The sequence below is a fragment of the Falco naumanni genome, chromosome 8, assembly GCF_017639655.2.
Source record: "Falco naumanni isolate bFalNau1 chromosome 8, bFalNau1.pat, whole genome shotgun sequence".
Lineage (NCBI taxonomy): Eukaryota > Metazoa > Chordata > Aves > Falconiformes > Falconidae > Falco > Falco naumanni.
In genome coordinates this window covers 28199062-28217867 of record NC_054061.1, presented here as the reverse complement: position 1 = coordinate 28217867, position 18806 = coordinate 28199062, and the positions used below count along the sequence as shown (strand labels likewise).

Here is an 18806-nt window from a genome sequence, read left to right as displayed (position 1 = left end):
TGCAAGGTTTTCTTCTAAACACCTTTCTTTCTTAGCATAACTCATTACTCACAGTGTGCTGCTATAATTTATAGATGGCTGTGCCTCGAGGAATGAAATGACCTCTGTCACTATCGCATAAATAAGGCTTAGGAATGCCGGGATTTTCATATCAGATGGAGTAGGCTTCTTTCAGTGTTTATATAGAAATAGCAGCGTGTTATAGATTTATTTAAGGCTGCAATAGTTTGGTGAACATTATGCTGCCAACTTTACTGTCTGAAGTAACAAAATTGGAGGCCAAAGATGGGGGAGAAAAGCACACATGATGGCTATTAAAAAATAACTGGCTCTTTAGTCAATACAAGTTCAGAAATGTTGGCCAGTAAATCTCAACTCTCCTCTAAGGTTTGACTGTGTATTAAAATATGTCAATAGATATTCTATTATGTGACTAACCTATTACCTGGAGACTTTTTGGCAGATAAAAAAATAGCGTAGGTATCAGTCACCCAAAAGATGATTTAAAAAAAAAATCTTTTCACTTGGCTGAAGGTTTTTTTATCAAGAAATGAACAAAGATGCTGATTTCAGGCTATGAAAGCATTGAAACCAAATTCAGGCTATGTGCAGTTAGACAATGTACAGGTTAAAAGAAGCAAGCAGTTTTCTAAATGCTGCAGATTCTGCAACCTAGGGGACAAATTCTGCTCTGAATGCACCCTGGCAGTGTACAGCTGTGGGGGCCCTCCCACTGGGTTCTGCATGGAGAAAGGGAAAGAGAACTGGGAAGTGCCTCAGATTCATTTTCTCCTCTCTGATGCTGCTTTTGTCAGTGGGGATCTGGCCTTCCTTTAAATCTGCCTGAGGAAAAAAGCCTTCCATCTGCGTTTTTCATGGGCAGGTGGAAGTTCCAAACTACCTCTGTGTGGTGGAGTTTGGTCCCCACGATCTGGCTCTCCATTGAGTGGCATTACCTTTCTGTTGCGGTGGCCCTACCAATGCTTACTAAGTTGCTTCAGATTTACACCACTGGAGGTGAAAGGAGAGTCTACCCCTCTGTGACTCTTGTTAGACACCAAAGTGGGACAGCAAACTCAGTAAAATGCTTTTTTAAAATCTTTATTATTTAAAACCGAATTCTCAGTTACAGCTGAGGCTTCATTGCTTAGTTTTCACCAGTGATGATTTATGGATAATTATAATTAGTCAAATAGGCCATGAAGACCTTTAAAAAAAATCTAGCAAGGAAGAGAACATTTTAGTTTCACTAAACCCACTAAATTAAACATGTAGTTTCAGCAGAGGACAAAGAAGGGCTTACTGGAAATTTAATATAATAAAAATGGTCTTATAAAAATTTGGTGATGCTAGTAGTTAACAGAACTATATTTTTACTCTGAATCCCTCAGGATTGTTAGAACTAGATTTGAAGTGATTGCAAGTGAAATTATTTTGATGAAAATATCTCTTCATAACACAAACTTGTCTTAAACTGGCAGAATTGTCTGCCTCGTTATATGGTAAGTGAGGGCAGTATCAGTCAGATTCTGAGCTCAGGAGGCATAGTTATGTGGAGAAATGAGAAAAACTACCTAGATTGTGCTGCTGTTAGAAATGACTCATACTTTCAAGAACTGGAAAAAGCTTATTCACATTTCTTAAATATCTTAAATATCTCAAAGAAGAGCTGCAAAATGCCAGGACTATTTCCAACCTACTTTTAACACAAGGCCATTATCCGTGTTTATTCTTTCAGTTCATTGTAGCAGCAATAATGGCTCTCTGCCTATAAAAGTTATGAACCTAATTTAACTTTAGAAGTCTTGTTTCTCTACCATGAAAGGCCATGAATTCATACACGAGTCAATTTTTTTCACATCTTGTATTGGCTTCTGTTTTGTTGTTGTTGAAACTAGCTCTGTGTTGCTATGTAAGCCATCAAATATACTTCTTAAAGATTGTTTTGTAATGAACTCTATCTTTCAGTATGCTATTGAACCAAGAATTTGGAATCAGAGAGGCAGAACACCATGAAAAAGACCATAAAATAAACCTCCCTCTATTTTCAAATGTACTGCCTTTCTTTTCTGTAAAAAGATGTTATTGTGTCTCTGGTCCATGAGTATAAAAATTACTGAGTGCATATAGCTGAGCCTGCCTCTATGGCAATTTTTTGCTGCTGCAAGACACAAAAAATGCTAAGCAAAAATTGGCTCGGGCTCGTGTACCTACTACTCATACCAACTTCATGACATTCAAGCTGTACGTGCAAATGTTCGAGTTGCCTTTAGAAAATAGTAAAATGGATAGCTTCCACGAACTCACTGCAATTCAAAGCAATATGGATCCTGAATTTGGTAAATACTAGGTAATGACCCTGTTGCAAAACAGTTTCAGTTTGGTTTTTGGTGGGTGTTTTGTTTTTGGGTTTTTTTTCAGTAGTTGTAAGGATAAATGAGGAGTGGCATTAGTAAAAACACAACAAAGATTTAATAAAAGGATGTGATTCGTCTGAGTGTTTAAACCTTTTTTGATGAAGGCAGGGTCGCATTACCGTGTCTCCCAATCTGAGATTTATGCCATTCATCTCTATGTAGGAAAATGACTCCAGGGTGGTGTCATGCTGAATCTGCTCTTTCTTGCCAGGGGTGGACAGGCGCGACCAGCCCACCGTGTACTGCAGAGGCAGTGGCGAGGAGGGGCGGCTGAAACTGCACTTCAGGTGGACGCAACCTTGCACAAGCTCAGGAGTTATCACTGGTTGCAAAGCCAAGCTGGTGAGTTTTTCTGGAAGCAGGAAACAAAAGGAGGATGTAGCACAGAATGTTCTTTTAATATTACAATTGTTCACTCAACAAGAAGATTTCAGTATAACTAAACATGAGAGAAACGGTACATTTTGTATTCATGTGATTTGATTATTAACTACGCAAGCAAGAAAATGTATTTCATATGAAATGCAAAAAATTGCTAATTGTGTACTGACTAACTATTGTTGTTGTAATATTTGACCTCGAGTTTTTTAATACTTTTTTTTTCAGTAAGAGAAATGTTATTGAAATGAAGCACTCTGATTAATACAAATTAATTACTCTGGCAAAGGCCATCAGCTTTGCATTCCCCTGAAGCGCAGTCTTTTGATCCAAGTTTTGCAATAAGTGCAGAAGAGATATGAGAAATCATTATGTTGCAGAGGTAAACCGACTCTCAGAGAGCACTCAGCCCACATTGCCACGCTGCAAAGATCCTTCCCGGGCTGTTCTGGGATGTACCTAGGCTGAGCCTGCTCAGTATAGTCTGCCTCTGCCCAGAATAATGCCATTGCTCTAAAAATACAGCCTGCTTCCTATAGGCTCCAACGAGTAATGAAGTCTGAAACTTTTCTTCTGTTTAAACTCACCTAAAAAGTAGAAACAAAAAGCTGTATAATACAGTAGGTGATGCTCTTTCATCTCTAGAGACCCGGGCTCAAACAGAACATGAAGCTGGTTCAGATGCTTTGAAAGGATAAATTAAGTTTTTTGGAGGATTATAGAAAACATTATAGAAGCCCAAGAGATTAAGGTATGACGCTGTTATAGCGGAACAAAGAACCAATATGTTAACATCTGTCCAGGGCAAATAAAAAGAGGTAAAGAAAAGAAACAAGTTTCTTAAAACATGAATAAGGTCCAGTTGTTTATATCCTTTTCTCTTTGGTTCCTAAGGGAAGCTGCCTTAAACCGTGGCTTACATCATGCCTTTCTGCAGAAAATTATTCAGAAGGACAAAGTTAGGTGATCAGCTCATGGGAGGATGTGAGCAGAATTGCAAATGTGTACATGGCTTTTCCCAGCTGTGGCCTTTCTGCCAAGCTAGGAAGCTTTAAATTCATTTTGTGTTGCAGCTCAGAAGTGCTGAGCGGGGTCCTGTCCCCCCGCCTCCAGAGGATGGAGCTGGGGGATTGACCTGGGCCAGAAGCTGTGCTGATGCCAGCTGGACCTGGCTCGGGGGCTCTGCAGAGGCTCCTCTGGTGCAATGTTCACACCTGAATTTAAGACCATGAGTTAACAACTCCCAGGAAAAAACCTTCGGGTTTGGATGTTTTCCATTCAATATGTGGTACCGCAAAAACACCCTAAAGGCAAGAAGTTAAAGACTTGGGAGAGTTGGACCTCACTGAAATGCATGGGAAAAAGGTGAAAGCTTCAACTGCAGTGGTAAGAAAAAAGCAGAAAGTTGTTGGTTTGGGATAGATGGGAAGTGATAAACTTTCTTTTATGAGAAATGCAGCAGATTTACATTACTAAACAAGTATGGATCTACAGAAAACACAAACCTAATCATCTAAAAGGTATTGGTCAAAAATTCTTCAAACAGGGGTAGTGGAAATCTTCTAGTCTTTAAAAAAGCCAAGCTTAAACTGGAAAATGACTATATTCAGTTAAAAAGTAATTTCCAAGAAAGAATCATGGAAATTAAAGAACAGTTTCGTTTATTTTAATAGATACTTTATTTCAAATAGTGAAATATCTCAATTTCTTTGAGCCTTTTTCCTCCCTTTTCTTCATGTGGGCATGTTAAAATATTGACAAAGACAAGAAAATAGATCTCTCTCTCTTTAACATTTAAGCGTGAATTTTGCCTGATTGAAAGGTGATAACCCTAGTTTCTCAGTGTGCCATGTCTCTATCTAAAAATGCTGAAAGGAAAGTATAGAGGTAATGTTATTTCCTTTTGAGAAAGAACTGTCTTTCATAACTAAATCACGTGAACATGCTCCAAAGTTCAGAAGGTTTAACTGAGTGAGCAATTGCTTTCTGCTATTCATTTGTTTCCTAGCTACCAAACAGCTCCTAGATCTCTTGTAGTAGGCTGAAAATTATTTCTGACTAGAGTAATTATATAAATGTCATGAAAAAGATGTTATCAGTTTGGTTTTCTTTCCTTCCAGAATTTCAGAATTTTTTACTTTTTTTTTCTGGGGGGGGCGTGGGGGATACCGGATTACTGAAGATACCTTACATACAGTGCCTCAATAAACCCAGGCGCCTCTGCTCACTAGCTCTGCAACTTCGAGCCAAAGTGGAGCCAAAGACAGTAGGAAAGGTTACATGTGAACTGTAACCAAGCAAAGAACACTTTGGTAATACTCACCAGATTACATTTTGCACCAGTAATAATAGCTGTTCTTCAGGAACACCTTGGACTGCCATTGATTTGTTTTCTACACGGTCTGCATTTCACTGGGAGTGCTGCTTGACTTGCAAGGTCACAGAGATGTGCATTACAATCCCAGGACCCTCGAGCACACAGCCAGAGAGGCATGTGCAATCTTATTGATAAACACTTCAGTGATCCTCACCTTCGGCACAGTAGCCCATGCATCCTTGAGTGGGCTGCAGGAGGTACACAAAGAAGCTGCCGCAGTTCCTGACGGCGACGGGTATCCGAAACAAGCAGCAGTCCTTGGTGCCCCCGAAGACCTGCCAGGTAGCACAGGCTGTGAGCCGCTTGCTCTCGCCAGGAACCGGCAGGGATTCAGACTTCAGCGACAGCCACACTGGAGCTTGTGTCCCGCATTTGTTCATCTGAGGATGCACACAAAAGAAACAGTTTACAGCAAATGCGGTAAGACTCTGTGGAGAATCACTAAATCCCAAGAACTGGAGTGTGGTGAACTTGGAGAGTCAGTGGAAAAAGCTGTGTAGGTGGGGATGAAAATGTCTTTGTCAGTTTAGAGGGGTGACTTTACACAGATAAAATTCTCAAAGAACACAATCACCAGATTTGAAAATATTTTCCTCTGGTTTTGGATGGTTTGTATGAAAAAGACGAAAGTATGTAAATAGGCTGGATCTCTGGGAAGCACGCTTTGGGCCACATTGGCTGGACATTCTCACCCATGCTTTGTCTGTGGTGGGATAAAGCAAAGGCTGACAGAGCATGAGGGGCAAGAAGGTATTGAGACCACCCTGAAGCAGAAGACCGCTATGCTGAGAGCATCATACACCAGCACCTTCCTCCAAAACAGCTACAGCTTCAGCTGCTACTGTCCTGGCAGCTTCTGCTCTACCCCTCCAGCATGTACTGGACAGGTCTTTGGGGGCTGAGCTTCTCCCTCATTCTTGTAAAGAAATATATCTGCAGGATATATGAAACAGATGTGCAGGATATATGTGATTTGACCAAATTTTCTGGGGTTTTTGACCTTCAGGCTTCTAATTATTAACAGATTCCCTGAATACCCTGGACATAAGAAATCCCAAAGCAGAAAGAGTTGGTCCTAAGTGGTTTAAGCTACAGATGTTGGAAGTAGATGATCTTTAAGGTCCTTCCATCCAAACCATTCTTTGCTTCTATGATTTTGAGTCACGTCTGGGAGAGGCTGCATCTTTCCTGACTTACAGGTGGATGTTCAGGCATCTCAGATCTGAATTGCCCTCTGTACCTGCCAGGCTCTTTCCACTGACTAAAGGAACTTAATTATCCAAATTGTCTTTAAATACCTCAGTGAGGACGTTAGGTATAATCAGAGCCTAATAAAATATACACAGCCAGTAACAATGGTAACTTGTTATTCTGCACCATTACATATCATTTGCCAGTATGCAAAGCACACAGATATTTGAGCTAAAGTTTGAAAATTATTACCAAATGCTGACAATAATTTACCCTCAGATGTCAGTCATGTTCTGCAGAGTGTGACTGATGCCATTGCTTTGTGTTTCTTCAGCCAGGGGCAGGGAACTATAATAGTCAGACTTGGACACACTTCCCCCCAGTGTGAGCACTGGGCTATACATCACATTGGGGAAAAAAACCCCAACCACCATTTTTTTCCCATTGGGCCGGGTTTGCTGTTTCACTTTTTTTCAGATCAGGAGTTTGTGATGGCAGGGGAAGCGGTGAAAGTCGAAGGACAAATTTATGAAGTCACGTGCCAGTGCCCTCCTGTAGTTTGGACGTTATCTGGGAGCTACGCAAGCCAGAAAGTAGGGATGGGGGAGTGGGGGCTGCACGCCCAGAAAAAGAAAGGTATTTGAAGAAAAGAAGGCATATGGCATGTCACAGTCTGATTTCCATTTGGAGCTAATTATTACCAGGCTTCTAAAAACAAAGTTTCTAGAGAGGAACCAGTAAAATTGTATAAAGTTGGGGGTTTTGCCCTTGGAAATGTGGCAGCAGCTGAGCAGAGGGGCTGACGCTGCCCTCCTGTTTGGGTGCCCCTGTCCCCAGTGTCCTGTGGAAGGCTCTGGAGCTCGTCTGGGGAGGAACAGCCAGCTAGAAGAGGGAATCAGCACAAAAATGCTTTTATGTGGAATTTTAGATTAATGCCTTCCCTCCCTTTACTTAAAAACCATGTTGTGTTTAATTTTTTGACAGATTTGTTCTGCTTATTTACTTACAGCTTTAAGGGGCACTGGTGTTTTCTGTGCTGGGAAAAAAAAGGTTTGTGGTATCTTGGTGAACTCCTGACCTAGAGAGTGAGATCTGATGTCATGCTGTCAAACATACATTTTTGACATATGCTTGTAATGATACAGGAGAGCGGAGCAAGCATCATGCAAAGGAGGAGTGCTCAGAGGAAGAAGGATGGGCACGGAGAAAAGGACAGCAAGTGGAGCGCAGCTATCTCTCCTTCATACTCATGTCATCTTCCTGATGAGTTACTTGCACCTTGAATTTCCTCTTATTCCAGGTAACTGCTGACTTCAGTGCCTCTGCGTGTGTGAGTAGAGATCGCTGGATCAAACTATTATTTTTTCAAATTATATTAAAACAAGGATACTTGTGATTGTACCTTGCAAGTGTTTTGAACCCCACAAGCCAGAAAGAATTATGGTAGGGGGACACAGAGCAGGAGAGATGAGTGAGCACTGGAACTCAGTGGGCGTGTGCAAGCTCACAGAAAGCCTTGAAGGAAGATGGTTTGGTAAGGAGATACAGTGCAGCCTCCCCATCCCTTCCGCAGCACTCCCTGCTCCCGCTGACCCTGCGGCTGGCACTGGCACTCACTGGCCGAGGAGGAGGAAGGTGCTGGCACTGCCCACCGTGGGAAGCATTCCCAGTGCTGCTAACACCCGCTGCAGGGGGCTGTTGCCACCGCTTGCTGACAAGTGACTGCTTTGAGGTGACGATCTCCTGCAAATACCCATGTTTCAAGCAGCGTTTGCACCCACGGCTGAAGAAACTGAGAAAATACTTTAACGATTTTCTGTAGAAGACCTTTTGCTGCCCAAAATAGGCTGTTGTATCCATTCGCTGCTGCCTTTACCAGTGTAACTGGCCCCAAGATGTCAGTGCTGCTCCACTGCCAGCGCGACCACAGGGCTGCCTCTGGCCAGGCACCTAGGGTGCCTCAGTTTCCCTGGCTGCTCCCTGACCTTGGGCAGATCACTTACCCTTTGTGTACCTCTCTTCCTTATCTCTAACCCAGAGGCAGAAGCGGCTGAGATGGTAATAGTACTTCCCTGCCTTGCAGCAGTACTGAAAAGATAAGTTCATTAATGAGACACCTGTCTATCTGCTGTGCTGTGGGCCATGCAGATAAACAGGCAGATGCAAAGTGCAGTCTGGCTGTGAGAAAAGACAAAATGCGATCCCCATGTAAAAGGTGGGTCTGTGTCCCCCGTTTACAAATAGAGGGGAAAAAAACCCCAGGGGACAGTGATTTTCTCCCTCTTTGTATTTACCCTCCCCACAAGTCTGTGAACCATTTCAGTGCTGGAGAATGTATGGATTAGCATCCCTGATGTCAGCTGCAGGCCTTGTGTGCCGGCTTTCTGATAGCACCCCGGATTCGTTCTGGCAAACCTGAAACCATTTGAGCCATATAGTTTGTTTTGTAATGTGCACAAATTACAAACAATAATGAACCCTTTTGACTGATTTTGCATCTAGGAAGTCAGACTGTGAGAAAACAAGTTTTTGTAAAAAGCTGTGTGCGATACAGTATTACAGGCTGGCTAAGGAAGAGTTTTGGTATAAATGAATTATTTCTGTTTTCCTGGCAGCTTTATGACATACATGCATTTATTTTCTGCTTTGAGCTACATGCTGTCCATCTGAGTTAGGCAAGTCGCCCCAGCTAACTGAAAGGATTTGCTGCATGAAGCCACTGTGAATTGGAAAACAGACCTGGAAAGGCAAGGGCAAAAGTATATTCATGTATTCAACTAATGGTAGAGATAAGAACAGAAAACCAACAAACTAAAAATATTTAGAAAAACATATCTAGGAGAAGAGAATTCAAAGAACTAAAATTTTCAAGTCTCAGCTGTGGCGTAATCAGCATTAAATTTTGCAGTAGTCATTTGGGAGAGCAACCAGAAAATTGAATACAGAGGCAGTAAATGATTGGCATTTAAGATATGGCATTTACCTGCAATAACTACAGTCACTGCTGCTCTAAGAATAGTATAAAACAGTGGGAATCTCATACCCCGTATTTCAGCAGCATTTCCAAAATGAAGAAGAGGAATTATGCGGCTGTCCCCACAGAAGAGCGAATTCCGCAAGCCTCTCGCAGGCAGGAGCTGGTTTGCTGGGAAGCCAGCGGTGTGGACTGGGCAGTGGCTTTGCTGGGGTTCTCCAGGTGATCTACATGCATCACACAGGCTGCACGGCAGTGCTGGTGCTGTGGTGTGCAAAATATCCCTGTTTCTCACTCAAAAGGGAAGCTACATGGCAGGAAGAGAAATAAGCTACAGTACCAGCAACACTGGAAAACGTGTGCATGCCCATAGCCCGTCCATTTATTTCAGAGTATGCTGGTGGATCTAGCAAGAAATAGCTTTTCTCCCTAAAGATCCTGTGTCCTCTAGATGTCTTCAAGCAGTGTCCTTGCTGGTGAGCTGCAGGGATGTCTGATTAACACTCCATTTGAGAGATCACAAGCATTTGATTGCACCAGTTGACATGTTTACCTGGAATTGCAACTGGTCAATGCAATGGCAAGTCAGTGAAGTAGTGTCATCGTAAAGCTTACATTTAGGTCGCTCGGTGCATCTGCATTAGCTATCCAGCACGAAGCTTGCACAAAGGAGAACTTATCTAACACAAAAGGCAGGTTTTAGGCGGTTGCCAAGCTTCTGTAGTGCTCAGTATCCTTTCATACTTTATCCAGTTATAATTAAGTGGTGTTTTTAATCTTCAAAGCGTTTTATAAACCTTTACCTAATTAATCTTCACAACACCTCTATGTGGCGGGTAAGCATTCGTTAAGTGTTTTCGATTCATAATTAGGCACCAGGTAATCATTTAAATAGTTCAGTTCAGAAAACCTAAATGAAAAAAAAAAAAAAAAGATTTGTTCTCCCTTTGTCAAAACAATAGGACAAACCATTATTGTTTGATCCAATGAAGTATCCTTCCATTTAGTGGGGTTTGGAGAATCAACTAGTTTGATTGATTGAACACTAAGGTTCTTTATAATTGCGCAAAGAAATCAAGCTTGATTGTTCTTGTCACTTGGGTATTGCACTGAAATTATGCTGTTAAAAATAAGTAGCACCATATGTGAGAAATGCATTGTTTAATTAGATGGAGATGGAAGGCTTTTTGGTATACTATTGGTTGGCAGTTAAAGCATTGTGATTTTGCATCTGTCAGCCACTCAGAACTTTGTCTTAGGTTTTGAATTTCTTTGTAGTAAGTTAAAGTAAATAAGATTTTTTTATTTCAGGCTGAGGCTGAACTCCACAGAAATCAGTGTACGTCAGGAATATCTGTAGTAGCAATTAAGCCAGTGCCTGTCTTGTGTTTCTTTTAAGTACACGCTTCTGAACAATAGAGGCTGTAATTGTAATTTCTACAGAAGGCTTTTTGTATGTCTGAAAAACAAACAAGAAAAACAAGATCTCCTTATACCTGCTATTATGATTTGGAATATTCACATATGCACATGAGAAAGAGAATTACAGGTGAAAGAACACCTTGAAAGTGTGACTTGCTTTTAAGTTCATAGAACAGTTGCAAATCAAAGTAGGATTAGATTCAGAGCAAAATAAAAATTGAAACAAAATAAAAAACAAATAGTATGCAGTCGAGCTATTGCATTTTGATTGCAAATATATGAAGTTCTACAACAGGTTAAGTAGAGGAGGAAATTAAACTGAGTATGGGAAAAAGTAAATCTTCTCCAGGGGCTATATTAGGCATCATAGGCAGGTTAGATTTGACATGCTTTAACATGACCTTGTTTTATACGCAAAGGATTAGTATTTAAGCCGATGTTTGAGCCTAGTATATATATAAAAAAGTAAATTTATATTGTTAAAAATGCAACTGTTGAGAAAACACCAGCCTTGACTGCATAACATGTCCTTCTTATGTCACATTTACAGTGGTACATTAATTTAGAACATATACAAATTTGGAGATGGTTTTGCTCCGTTACAGAATGAAATTTCCGAAGAAGGATATTGGAGGTAATCTTGATAGTGTGTCACAGGCAGGTATTACTGGGCATTTCCAAAACAGATTGTTGTATCCATAACTAACCTGTAGAAATCCTTGCTGTAGGATTGTGGATGCTAAAAAATCAGTGTTTGGACTGGCTCATGAGAGAGAAATAACTTTAAAGTCTCATACAGTCCATATCTGAATCCAGAAGTCCCTGAAGCAGGGGTTCCTGGAGACTGGTAAAGTGCAAAGGTGAAACTATTCCCCTGCTCCTGCCCTTCTCTCCGGACAAACAGGTTCAGCTGCGGGCAAGGATGAGCACCTGGTGCCCGCTGTGGTGTGCGAGGTCACCTGGAGGCTCCAGCCCCACCTGCCAGCAGAACTGCAGAAAATCAAGTGAACTGGAGTGAGGGGCTGCATTAAGATTAGGAGGAAACCAAGGGTGAAGCAGCGGCTGCTCTGAGAGGCTGAACTTGGGCTGAGGGGATGTGGTGTTGTGCGTGTATATACCTATGTGTGCGTGCCTGTGTGTAAATGTATGTGTATACACATGGCACACGCCTGTCAGGGCAGGTAGCATGCACGTTTGTGTATATGTATATGGATAAATGCTGAACCCTACATCTGGGCCATCTGTACTGATGGCTGTTGTGGGAGGACTGCTGGCTGGGGGGGTATGCTGACATTTCAGAAGATCTGGAGACCAGTGAGACCAGTGTCTTGCCTTGGCAGTGGGTGTGCAGTGATTTCTGTGGCCAGTGCAGTAATATCTACATTAATCTTTCCCCTCAAAGAAGACGGTACCACAAACCCTCTGTTTCAGAAGACAAGTGTTTGCTAGTGACAGTGGTTCTAGTAGTGATCCTAGTTATAATCCCTTCCTTTTTAGCTTACCTTTTGCTGTTTGCAATTGAGTGCTTAAAGCTGTGAATGCTAACACTGCTTTGAGAAGTAATGAAGCAGACTTGTGCATGTGGTATCAAGAGTGTTATTGCTGGCTCCAGAACCAAATACTCTTTGCATAATCAGATTCTTAATTGATGTTTTTCCTTATGGTTGCTGAGTATAATCTATGCTTTTTTACCCCCGTGTAAAGGAGGGGAAGAAGTGCATGTCCAACAGTATTTCTGATTTCATCATGAGGCATGAGCCAGCATTGCAAGACCTGTCTGTCCTTAGCATGGTGTGGCATTGGGCTTTGCATTGTGATTAGCAGTGTGCGCTTCTCTTCTGTAATCCACAGATTGATCTTTTATCTGACTGTAGAGAGGATCTTCAATAAAATTAGCAGGTCTCACATTTCTTTTTAGTATTCCTGCCTTTCACGGGGCTTGCCATATGTACCTGTACACCGATGTATGTGTATACCCTATATTATTTTAATTCAGAAGCCTGAATTTCTGTAACTGATGCATGTTTTTCCTATGTTGACTGCTAGATACTACTTTGTATTTTTAACAGATTTTCTGTTAAGCTTTAATTTTTATGTCGTTTGCTCTTCCTCTGAAGGTCATTTTACTACTAGGTCTGGCCATGTCTGTGCATTGTTTCTTGCTGCTTAATCTTAGTACAAGCTTCCCTACGCTTCCTTCCTTTAATGTTTTTGCCTTTCACAGTGAATTTGGCAGTTCTTGAAGAACAAACTGTTGTTTGTGATCTGCAGGCAGCAGCCTCAATACCTGGGGATACAAAATTTGCAAGTTTGTGTTGCTTTTCTACTAGGATTTGGTTTTGGATGGGGAAGTGGCTGTGGCCAAGAGTGCGTGCCCAGGATCCAGTAATTGCTGTGTGTCCTTAGGGAGCACGGAGGGAGAGGCAAGGAAGAAATAGAGGGAGGAAGGTCAGAAGCATTCGTTACCCCCCACCCCCCCCAGGAGAAGTTCAGCAGGCAAGGCTTAAATTGGAAAGCTGTTTCAATCAAAAATATTTTGCCACTGGAGGAATAAGTTTATGGACAGCATTTGGATTCAAGGGTTGGAGAATTCAGGAATACAATTTGTATTTTCCCTCTCTTGGACATAAAAGCTTTTGGAAAAGCTTTTGGAGTTTTCTTCTGCCTTTTTTTTCCATTTTTCTTTTACTTGTTTGTTAAATTAGCAGATGAGAAGCAGCTTCTGAAGAGCTGTTGCTCATTTTGAATTCCAAAGGTGGCTGTGCCTCTTAGCTGTGACGTGGTTGTAGACTGAGGCTCTTGTAACTTCTGTGTGTGACTTGGTTCCGCTCTCTGGTGAATATAAGACCGTCTGTGGTTATGGAACGATATGGAGATGGGCCACATTTTTATTGTGGAGCTTTTTTTTGTGACAAGATTCAGAACACAGGTTTGGGCAGTGTGTGTGAGGGGCCCAGGCCATAGCTGGTTCTGGGAGCCCACCTCCCCCGTGCCGACCCAGCACGTGCCGTTGTCCTGCCGCAGTTCTCCCAGGCTGGGCAGGACCTCTAATCTCCATTATGGTTTAAATCCCTTTTGAGCTCAATTGGGTGACAAGAATCCTTACCTACTATTACTTTGAATTAAGAAGTTAATCTTATCCAGCGATAAGCAGCTAATTGTATCTGGCCAGTATCAACAGGATATCACCAGGCATGTATTTTACAAGCTGCTGGAGTGATGTACTTTTTAACTCTCCAGCTGTATTGTCAGGCTTTATTTGGTCTCTTTTCTCTTCTATCTGTTCAGGATTTTGTCTTTGACTTGTTTAATTAAAATCAGCTCACTCTAGCCAGGCTGGAATGTCCAATAATAACTGCTTATTAAGGAATGGAAGCTGTGCAGTTATTAATTTAAATTATTTTGTTCCAGAGGTTTTGCTCAAATTAAATAGAAAACCAAATTAAACAATGATTTAATTAAGTGGAAGAGATGGAACGTAGAGGCAGATTTAGAAGGTGAAGATCTAAAAGAAGCGTATTCTTCCAGTTGTGACATCTAACAGATGTAATCCTTCATCAGTATGGTGAAGCAGAGATTTACTGTCATTCAGAGGATAATGAAGAAGCCGACGGCAAGAATTATGTTACAAGATAAGAAACTAAACTAATGAATATAGCTCTACAAACCTGAATAAAAAAACTCCAGAGAAGAGATTAAAAGAAACAAAGCGTGTATTGTTGGAGAGAAATTTCATACAGTCGAGCATTACTACCTACTGTACCAGCTACTAGGATGAAAATTAACTCTATCCCAGCCTAAACCAGTGCAATACGAAACCGAACTAATGAATATAGCTCTACAAACCCGAATAAAAAACTTCAGAGAAGAGATTAAAAGAAACAAAATGTATTGTTGGAAAGAAATCTCATAGAGTCGAGCATTACTTCATACTTCAAATTGCTGAAATACAGAATCACAGAGGGTGGGGGTTGGCAGGACCCTCTGGAGGTCAGCCAGCCCTTCCCCCGGCCGGAGCAGGTTCCCTGGAGCAGGCTGCACAGGGTCACGTCCAGGCGGGTCTGCAATGTCTCCGGAGAAGGAGACCCCGCAGGCTCCCTGGGCAGCCTGTGCCAGGGCTCCGGCACACTCCAGGTAAGGACGTTTTTCCTCCTGTTCAGGGGGAAGTTGCTGTGTTGCAGTTTGTGCCCGTCGCCCCTTGTCCTGTCGCTGGGCACCCCTGGAAAGAGCCTGGCCCCGTCCCCTGGACGGCCGCCCTTAAGGGGTTTGCAGCCATCGATGAGATCCCCTCTCAGCCTCCTCTGCTCCGGGCCGAAGGACCCAGCTCCCTCAGCCTTTCCCCAGCCGGGGGATGCTCCAGTCCCCTCTTCACCTTTGTAGCCCGCGCTGGCCCCTCTCCAGCAGTTCCCTGTCTCTCTTGGACTGGGAGCCCAGCACTGGACACAGCACTCCAGATGTGACCTCACCAGGGCAGAGCAGAAGGAGGGGGATCAGCTCCCTTGACCTGCTGGCCACGTTCCTCCTAATGCCCCCCAGGACCCCACTGGCTGCTTGGCCACCACGGCACGCTGCTGGCCCATGGGCAACTTTCTGTCTACCAGAACTCCCAGGTCCTCCTGCGCAGATCTGCCTTCTGGCAGGCCAGCCCCAGCCTGTGCTGGTGTGTGGGGCTGTTCCTCCCCACGTGCAAGGCTTCACAATGACAATTTAATGGTAATAAAATGATAAATTAAATACTTGTATAGAATATATATACACTTACAGAGCAACTTGTAAAAATAAACTTCATAATGCATTGGGATAGTCAAGGATGACCTGCCATGAAATGAATATTTCATTAATATTTGATGTTCACGTTAATTAGATTTATGGTTTGTGTATGCTGAGTTAGAAATCGCACAGAAGTAACAATTACCTCTTAACATTTCATTAGATGTTAGATTATTAAGATATACTTCTATTGTGAGAAGTACACAGGTCCATTTTGAATGGATATGAAACATTTGGTAATTTTGAGAAAGTTCTCCAGCTAGGGTAATGTTGCCTAATATTAAACTTCCTGGCACATTTAATCTTTAAAGTCATTTATGGTAACTATATTATTATTTCCTGAACAGTTTTGTTTAACAGTGTGTTTGAAATTATTCTAACCTCCTGCAGCTGGGCTATTTGAGATGGCAACGACTTGACTTAGGGTATCAAGTTGCTCTGGCAGCGATGATTGCAAGTTAAATGTTATTGTCATGCATATTAAACACACATAAAAACAGATAATTATTGGTTTGTCTTTTTTAGAGGGTAGTCTTATGTGGTGTGGAGATTTTTTGCTCTAGAAAGCCATTAGCATGCATATGAATCTAAGCAATACAAGAAATGGTAAGTGGAAAAAGAATGAAATTTATCTTTTTCTTTTGTATCACTCCAGAATCTCTTTTAATAGCCATTTTTCTGATTATTCCTTTCTGATTTCTTAATAAGGACATGTTCTAATACACAATAAATTATATGGGGAAAGGGTCAGGTTCCAAAATCCATTCTTACAGCGTCAGGATTGCTTGGCAAAAGTATAACTCAGTGACGCATGTGGATTACTGAGTATTTCTCTTTAGTGTTGGGAAACACCTTGGTTTATGTTTGCATAATGCCCAGTCCATAGGGATCCTGGGATGCTGGTCTCTGACTGCTGCCCTTGGATATAACATTATGAGTATTACTATGGGAAAAGTGGTTTTAAAAACCACTCACCTATCCCCATGGCAGCCTATGGGCCGTGGGAGTAGAGAGGTGGCTGGAAAGGAAAACTATGGCAAAGGATTTACTCAGGTTCACCAGGGTTCGTGCTTAAGTTTTACTGACTTCGACGCATCTCGTTGGCATTTCTGCGGGCCTGTTGTCAATCACGAAACGGTACCATGCCGGTGGCAAGGAGTGGTCACAGACCAGGTCCTGAACTGCCGTTCGCTGCAGCTCCAAGGAGTCAAACCTGGTGCTGCGGTAGGGGTTGCGGAGGATGCGGTGTCCCTCCGGTGAGCACTCTGGAGCTGGGAAAGGTGAAAAAGGACAATGATTAATAAGTTAATTCCAGTTAATTCAACTGGATACTGTTAATAACTGCTTAAAGTGGGGTACATCCTCTTATGTTCAGGTTCAGTTTAGGATTGGGCTGATTTTCAAGGAAAACACTGGGAAAAGTTCCAGTTTAAAATGAAATACATAAAATTGGAAGCTCAGTAACATAAAGATTCTAGTTATCTAGATTTTCATCACATCTGAATGAGAACAGAAATCTTAACCCTTTAATGTGATTGCAGCCTAGTTTTAGGGTTTAACATCTGAATCACTTCTCAGAAATCAAGTAATATTTTGAGGTACCAAAGTCTCATGATCTTTGAAAACATGTGCGTTTTTAATTTCGTTTACTATACGCATGAGCGTTTAAATTGTTATAAATTGGAGCTCAAGCGTAACGTGCACTTCACATACTTTTAAATACAGATTTAGAATAATGAAAATAAGAAAAGCTAAAGAGAGAAAAAGAAATGGTGAAACCCCAACAGTACAGGGTTTTTAGAAATAAGCTCAAGTTAGGCTTGCAGATATTTGAGCCACAGGTCAGACTTGCCTGAGGCATGTACCCATAAAGCCAAATGCATCAGAGCTGCTGTGCATGCATCCAAAGACTGAACCAAAACTGCTGCTCCTTGATGTATGTTTGTTTACATGCTTGCCCTGCTTACTTCCATACATCCCTTGACTTTTTTTAGAGTGCGTATTCAGTAGTTTCTTATCACCTAATAAAAGGAAGCCTTGCAGTGATTCTTTTAGAAGTTGTTTATCTTCAAAAAGCTGCTCATGTAGAAAAAAAGAACCTTTTCTTGGTTATCTTTGCCATTTCTCTGCGAGGCAAGGTCTATTTTTGCTGTGTTGGCGCTGCGGAGGGGGTCACAGAGGAGACCAAGGTGGAGTTGCTCAGCTTCATGCATCAGCAGCAGAAGGCTCAGCTAATTTCTTGCTGCAGTAATCTTTAATTGCTAATGATGATGTAAGAGGCAGAGAGCACATCACAGGGATTGCACAACCTGGTTTCAGGAGCCAGCCTGGCAGTCAGCAAAATCACCTCTTTGCACCGTGAGTAGGGCTTATTTAGGTGACACCGCTGACAGAGAATAAGACCCTTCCCCATAATATCGTGTTTCAAATGTCACTTTTCAGATTATAACTCCGCTTTAATATTATGCCGGTGGCACTCTGAAACAGATTTATCATTTTTATTTTATTGACAACATACTCATAAGGTTAAAGTCAATCCATTTACGGTACTATTTTTAAGGATTATTTTTGTTGTGCCAAAGGCAAGGCAATGATATACAAGACAAATGGGGACAAAATGTAGCATAACATAGCCTTTATTGCAATTTTCAGAGAGCTAAACTGTCAGAGTGATAGTGCAATTCCAATGCAAAATTCAGCTGAATTAATCCAGTTGCCTTTTTAAATAAAAAAAGAGCACCCTAAGCTTTTCTTTTCGACAGGTAAGAGCCATTTTAGAGAGGAAACACTTGGAATTACTGCACTGCTAATTAAATCTGCGATCCCACTCCCTCCCTCAGGTGTTCTTTCTGGGGATTTGGGTCCAGCAGTGGGGACCACATGGAGACTGTCCTTTATGAATTCCCAGCCCAAAGGAATAAGTGACATTTCAGCAGACCAATTATTTTACAGAAATGAAAAGTTTACCCTGCGTTTATAAACCATTAAAGAATGCAGGCATTTGCTGACCCCTTCAATACCACTCAGTGCTTCAGGACTGTTAATGGAAATGGGACTTTGGCTTGTGGTGCCTTTTGCTTGCCCTAAGTACTTACTTTCTGAACAAAAGACAAAAAAATCTAAAAGTAAACAGCTGTTTGCACACTGTTGCCACAGGAATCCTGCAAGAACGCTGCAAATTAATTGCATTCTCTTTCTCAATAATAATAATATCAAGTTCTCCCTTTAAATGTAATTAATAACCTTCTGCTCAATATGTATTCGTTATAATCCAAAT

The 18806-nt window shown here is 41.8% G+C and overlaps 1 protein-coding gene across 1 annotated transcript in view; it reads right to left on the bottom strand.

Annotated features, from left to right (window-relative positions):
• LOC121092587 (von Willebrand factor D and EGF domain-containing protein-like) overlaps window positions 1-18806 on the bottom strand; it is a 186246-nt gene that overhangs the window by 131160 nt on the left and 36280 nt on the right. Inside the window, exons 2-4 of the mRNA XM_040603822.1 lie at window positions 16616-16800; window positions 5327-5552; window positions 2537-2769 (exon numbers count right to left, since the gene is read on the bottom strand). Of these exons, the coding sequence (XP_040459756.1) occupies window positions 2537-2769; window positions 5327-5552; window positions 16616-16800 (644 nt within the window). The remainder of the gene's footprint in view (window positions 1-2536; window positions 2770-5326; window positions 5553-16615; window positions 16801-18806) is intronic.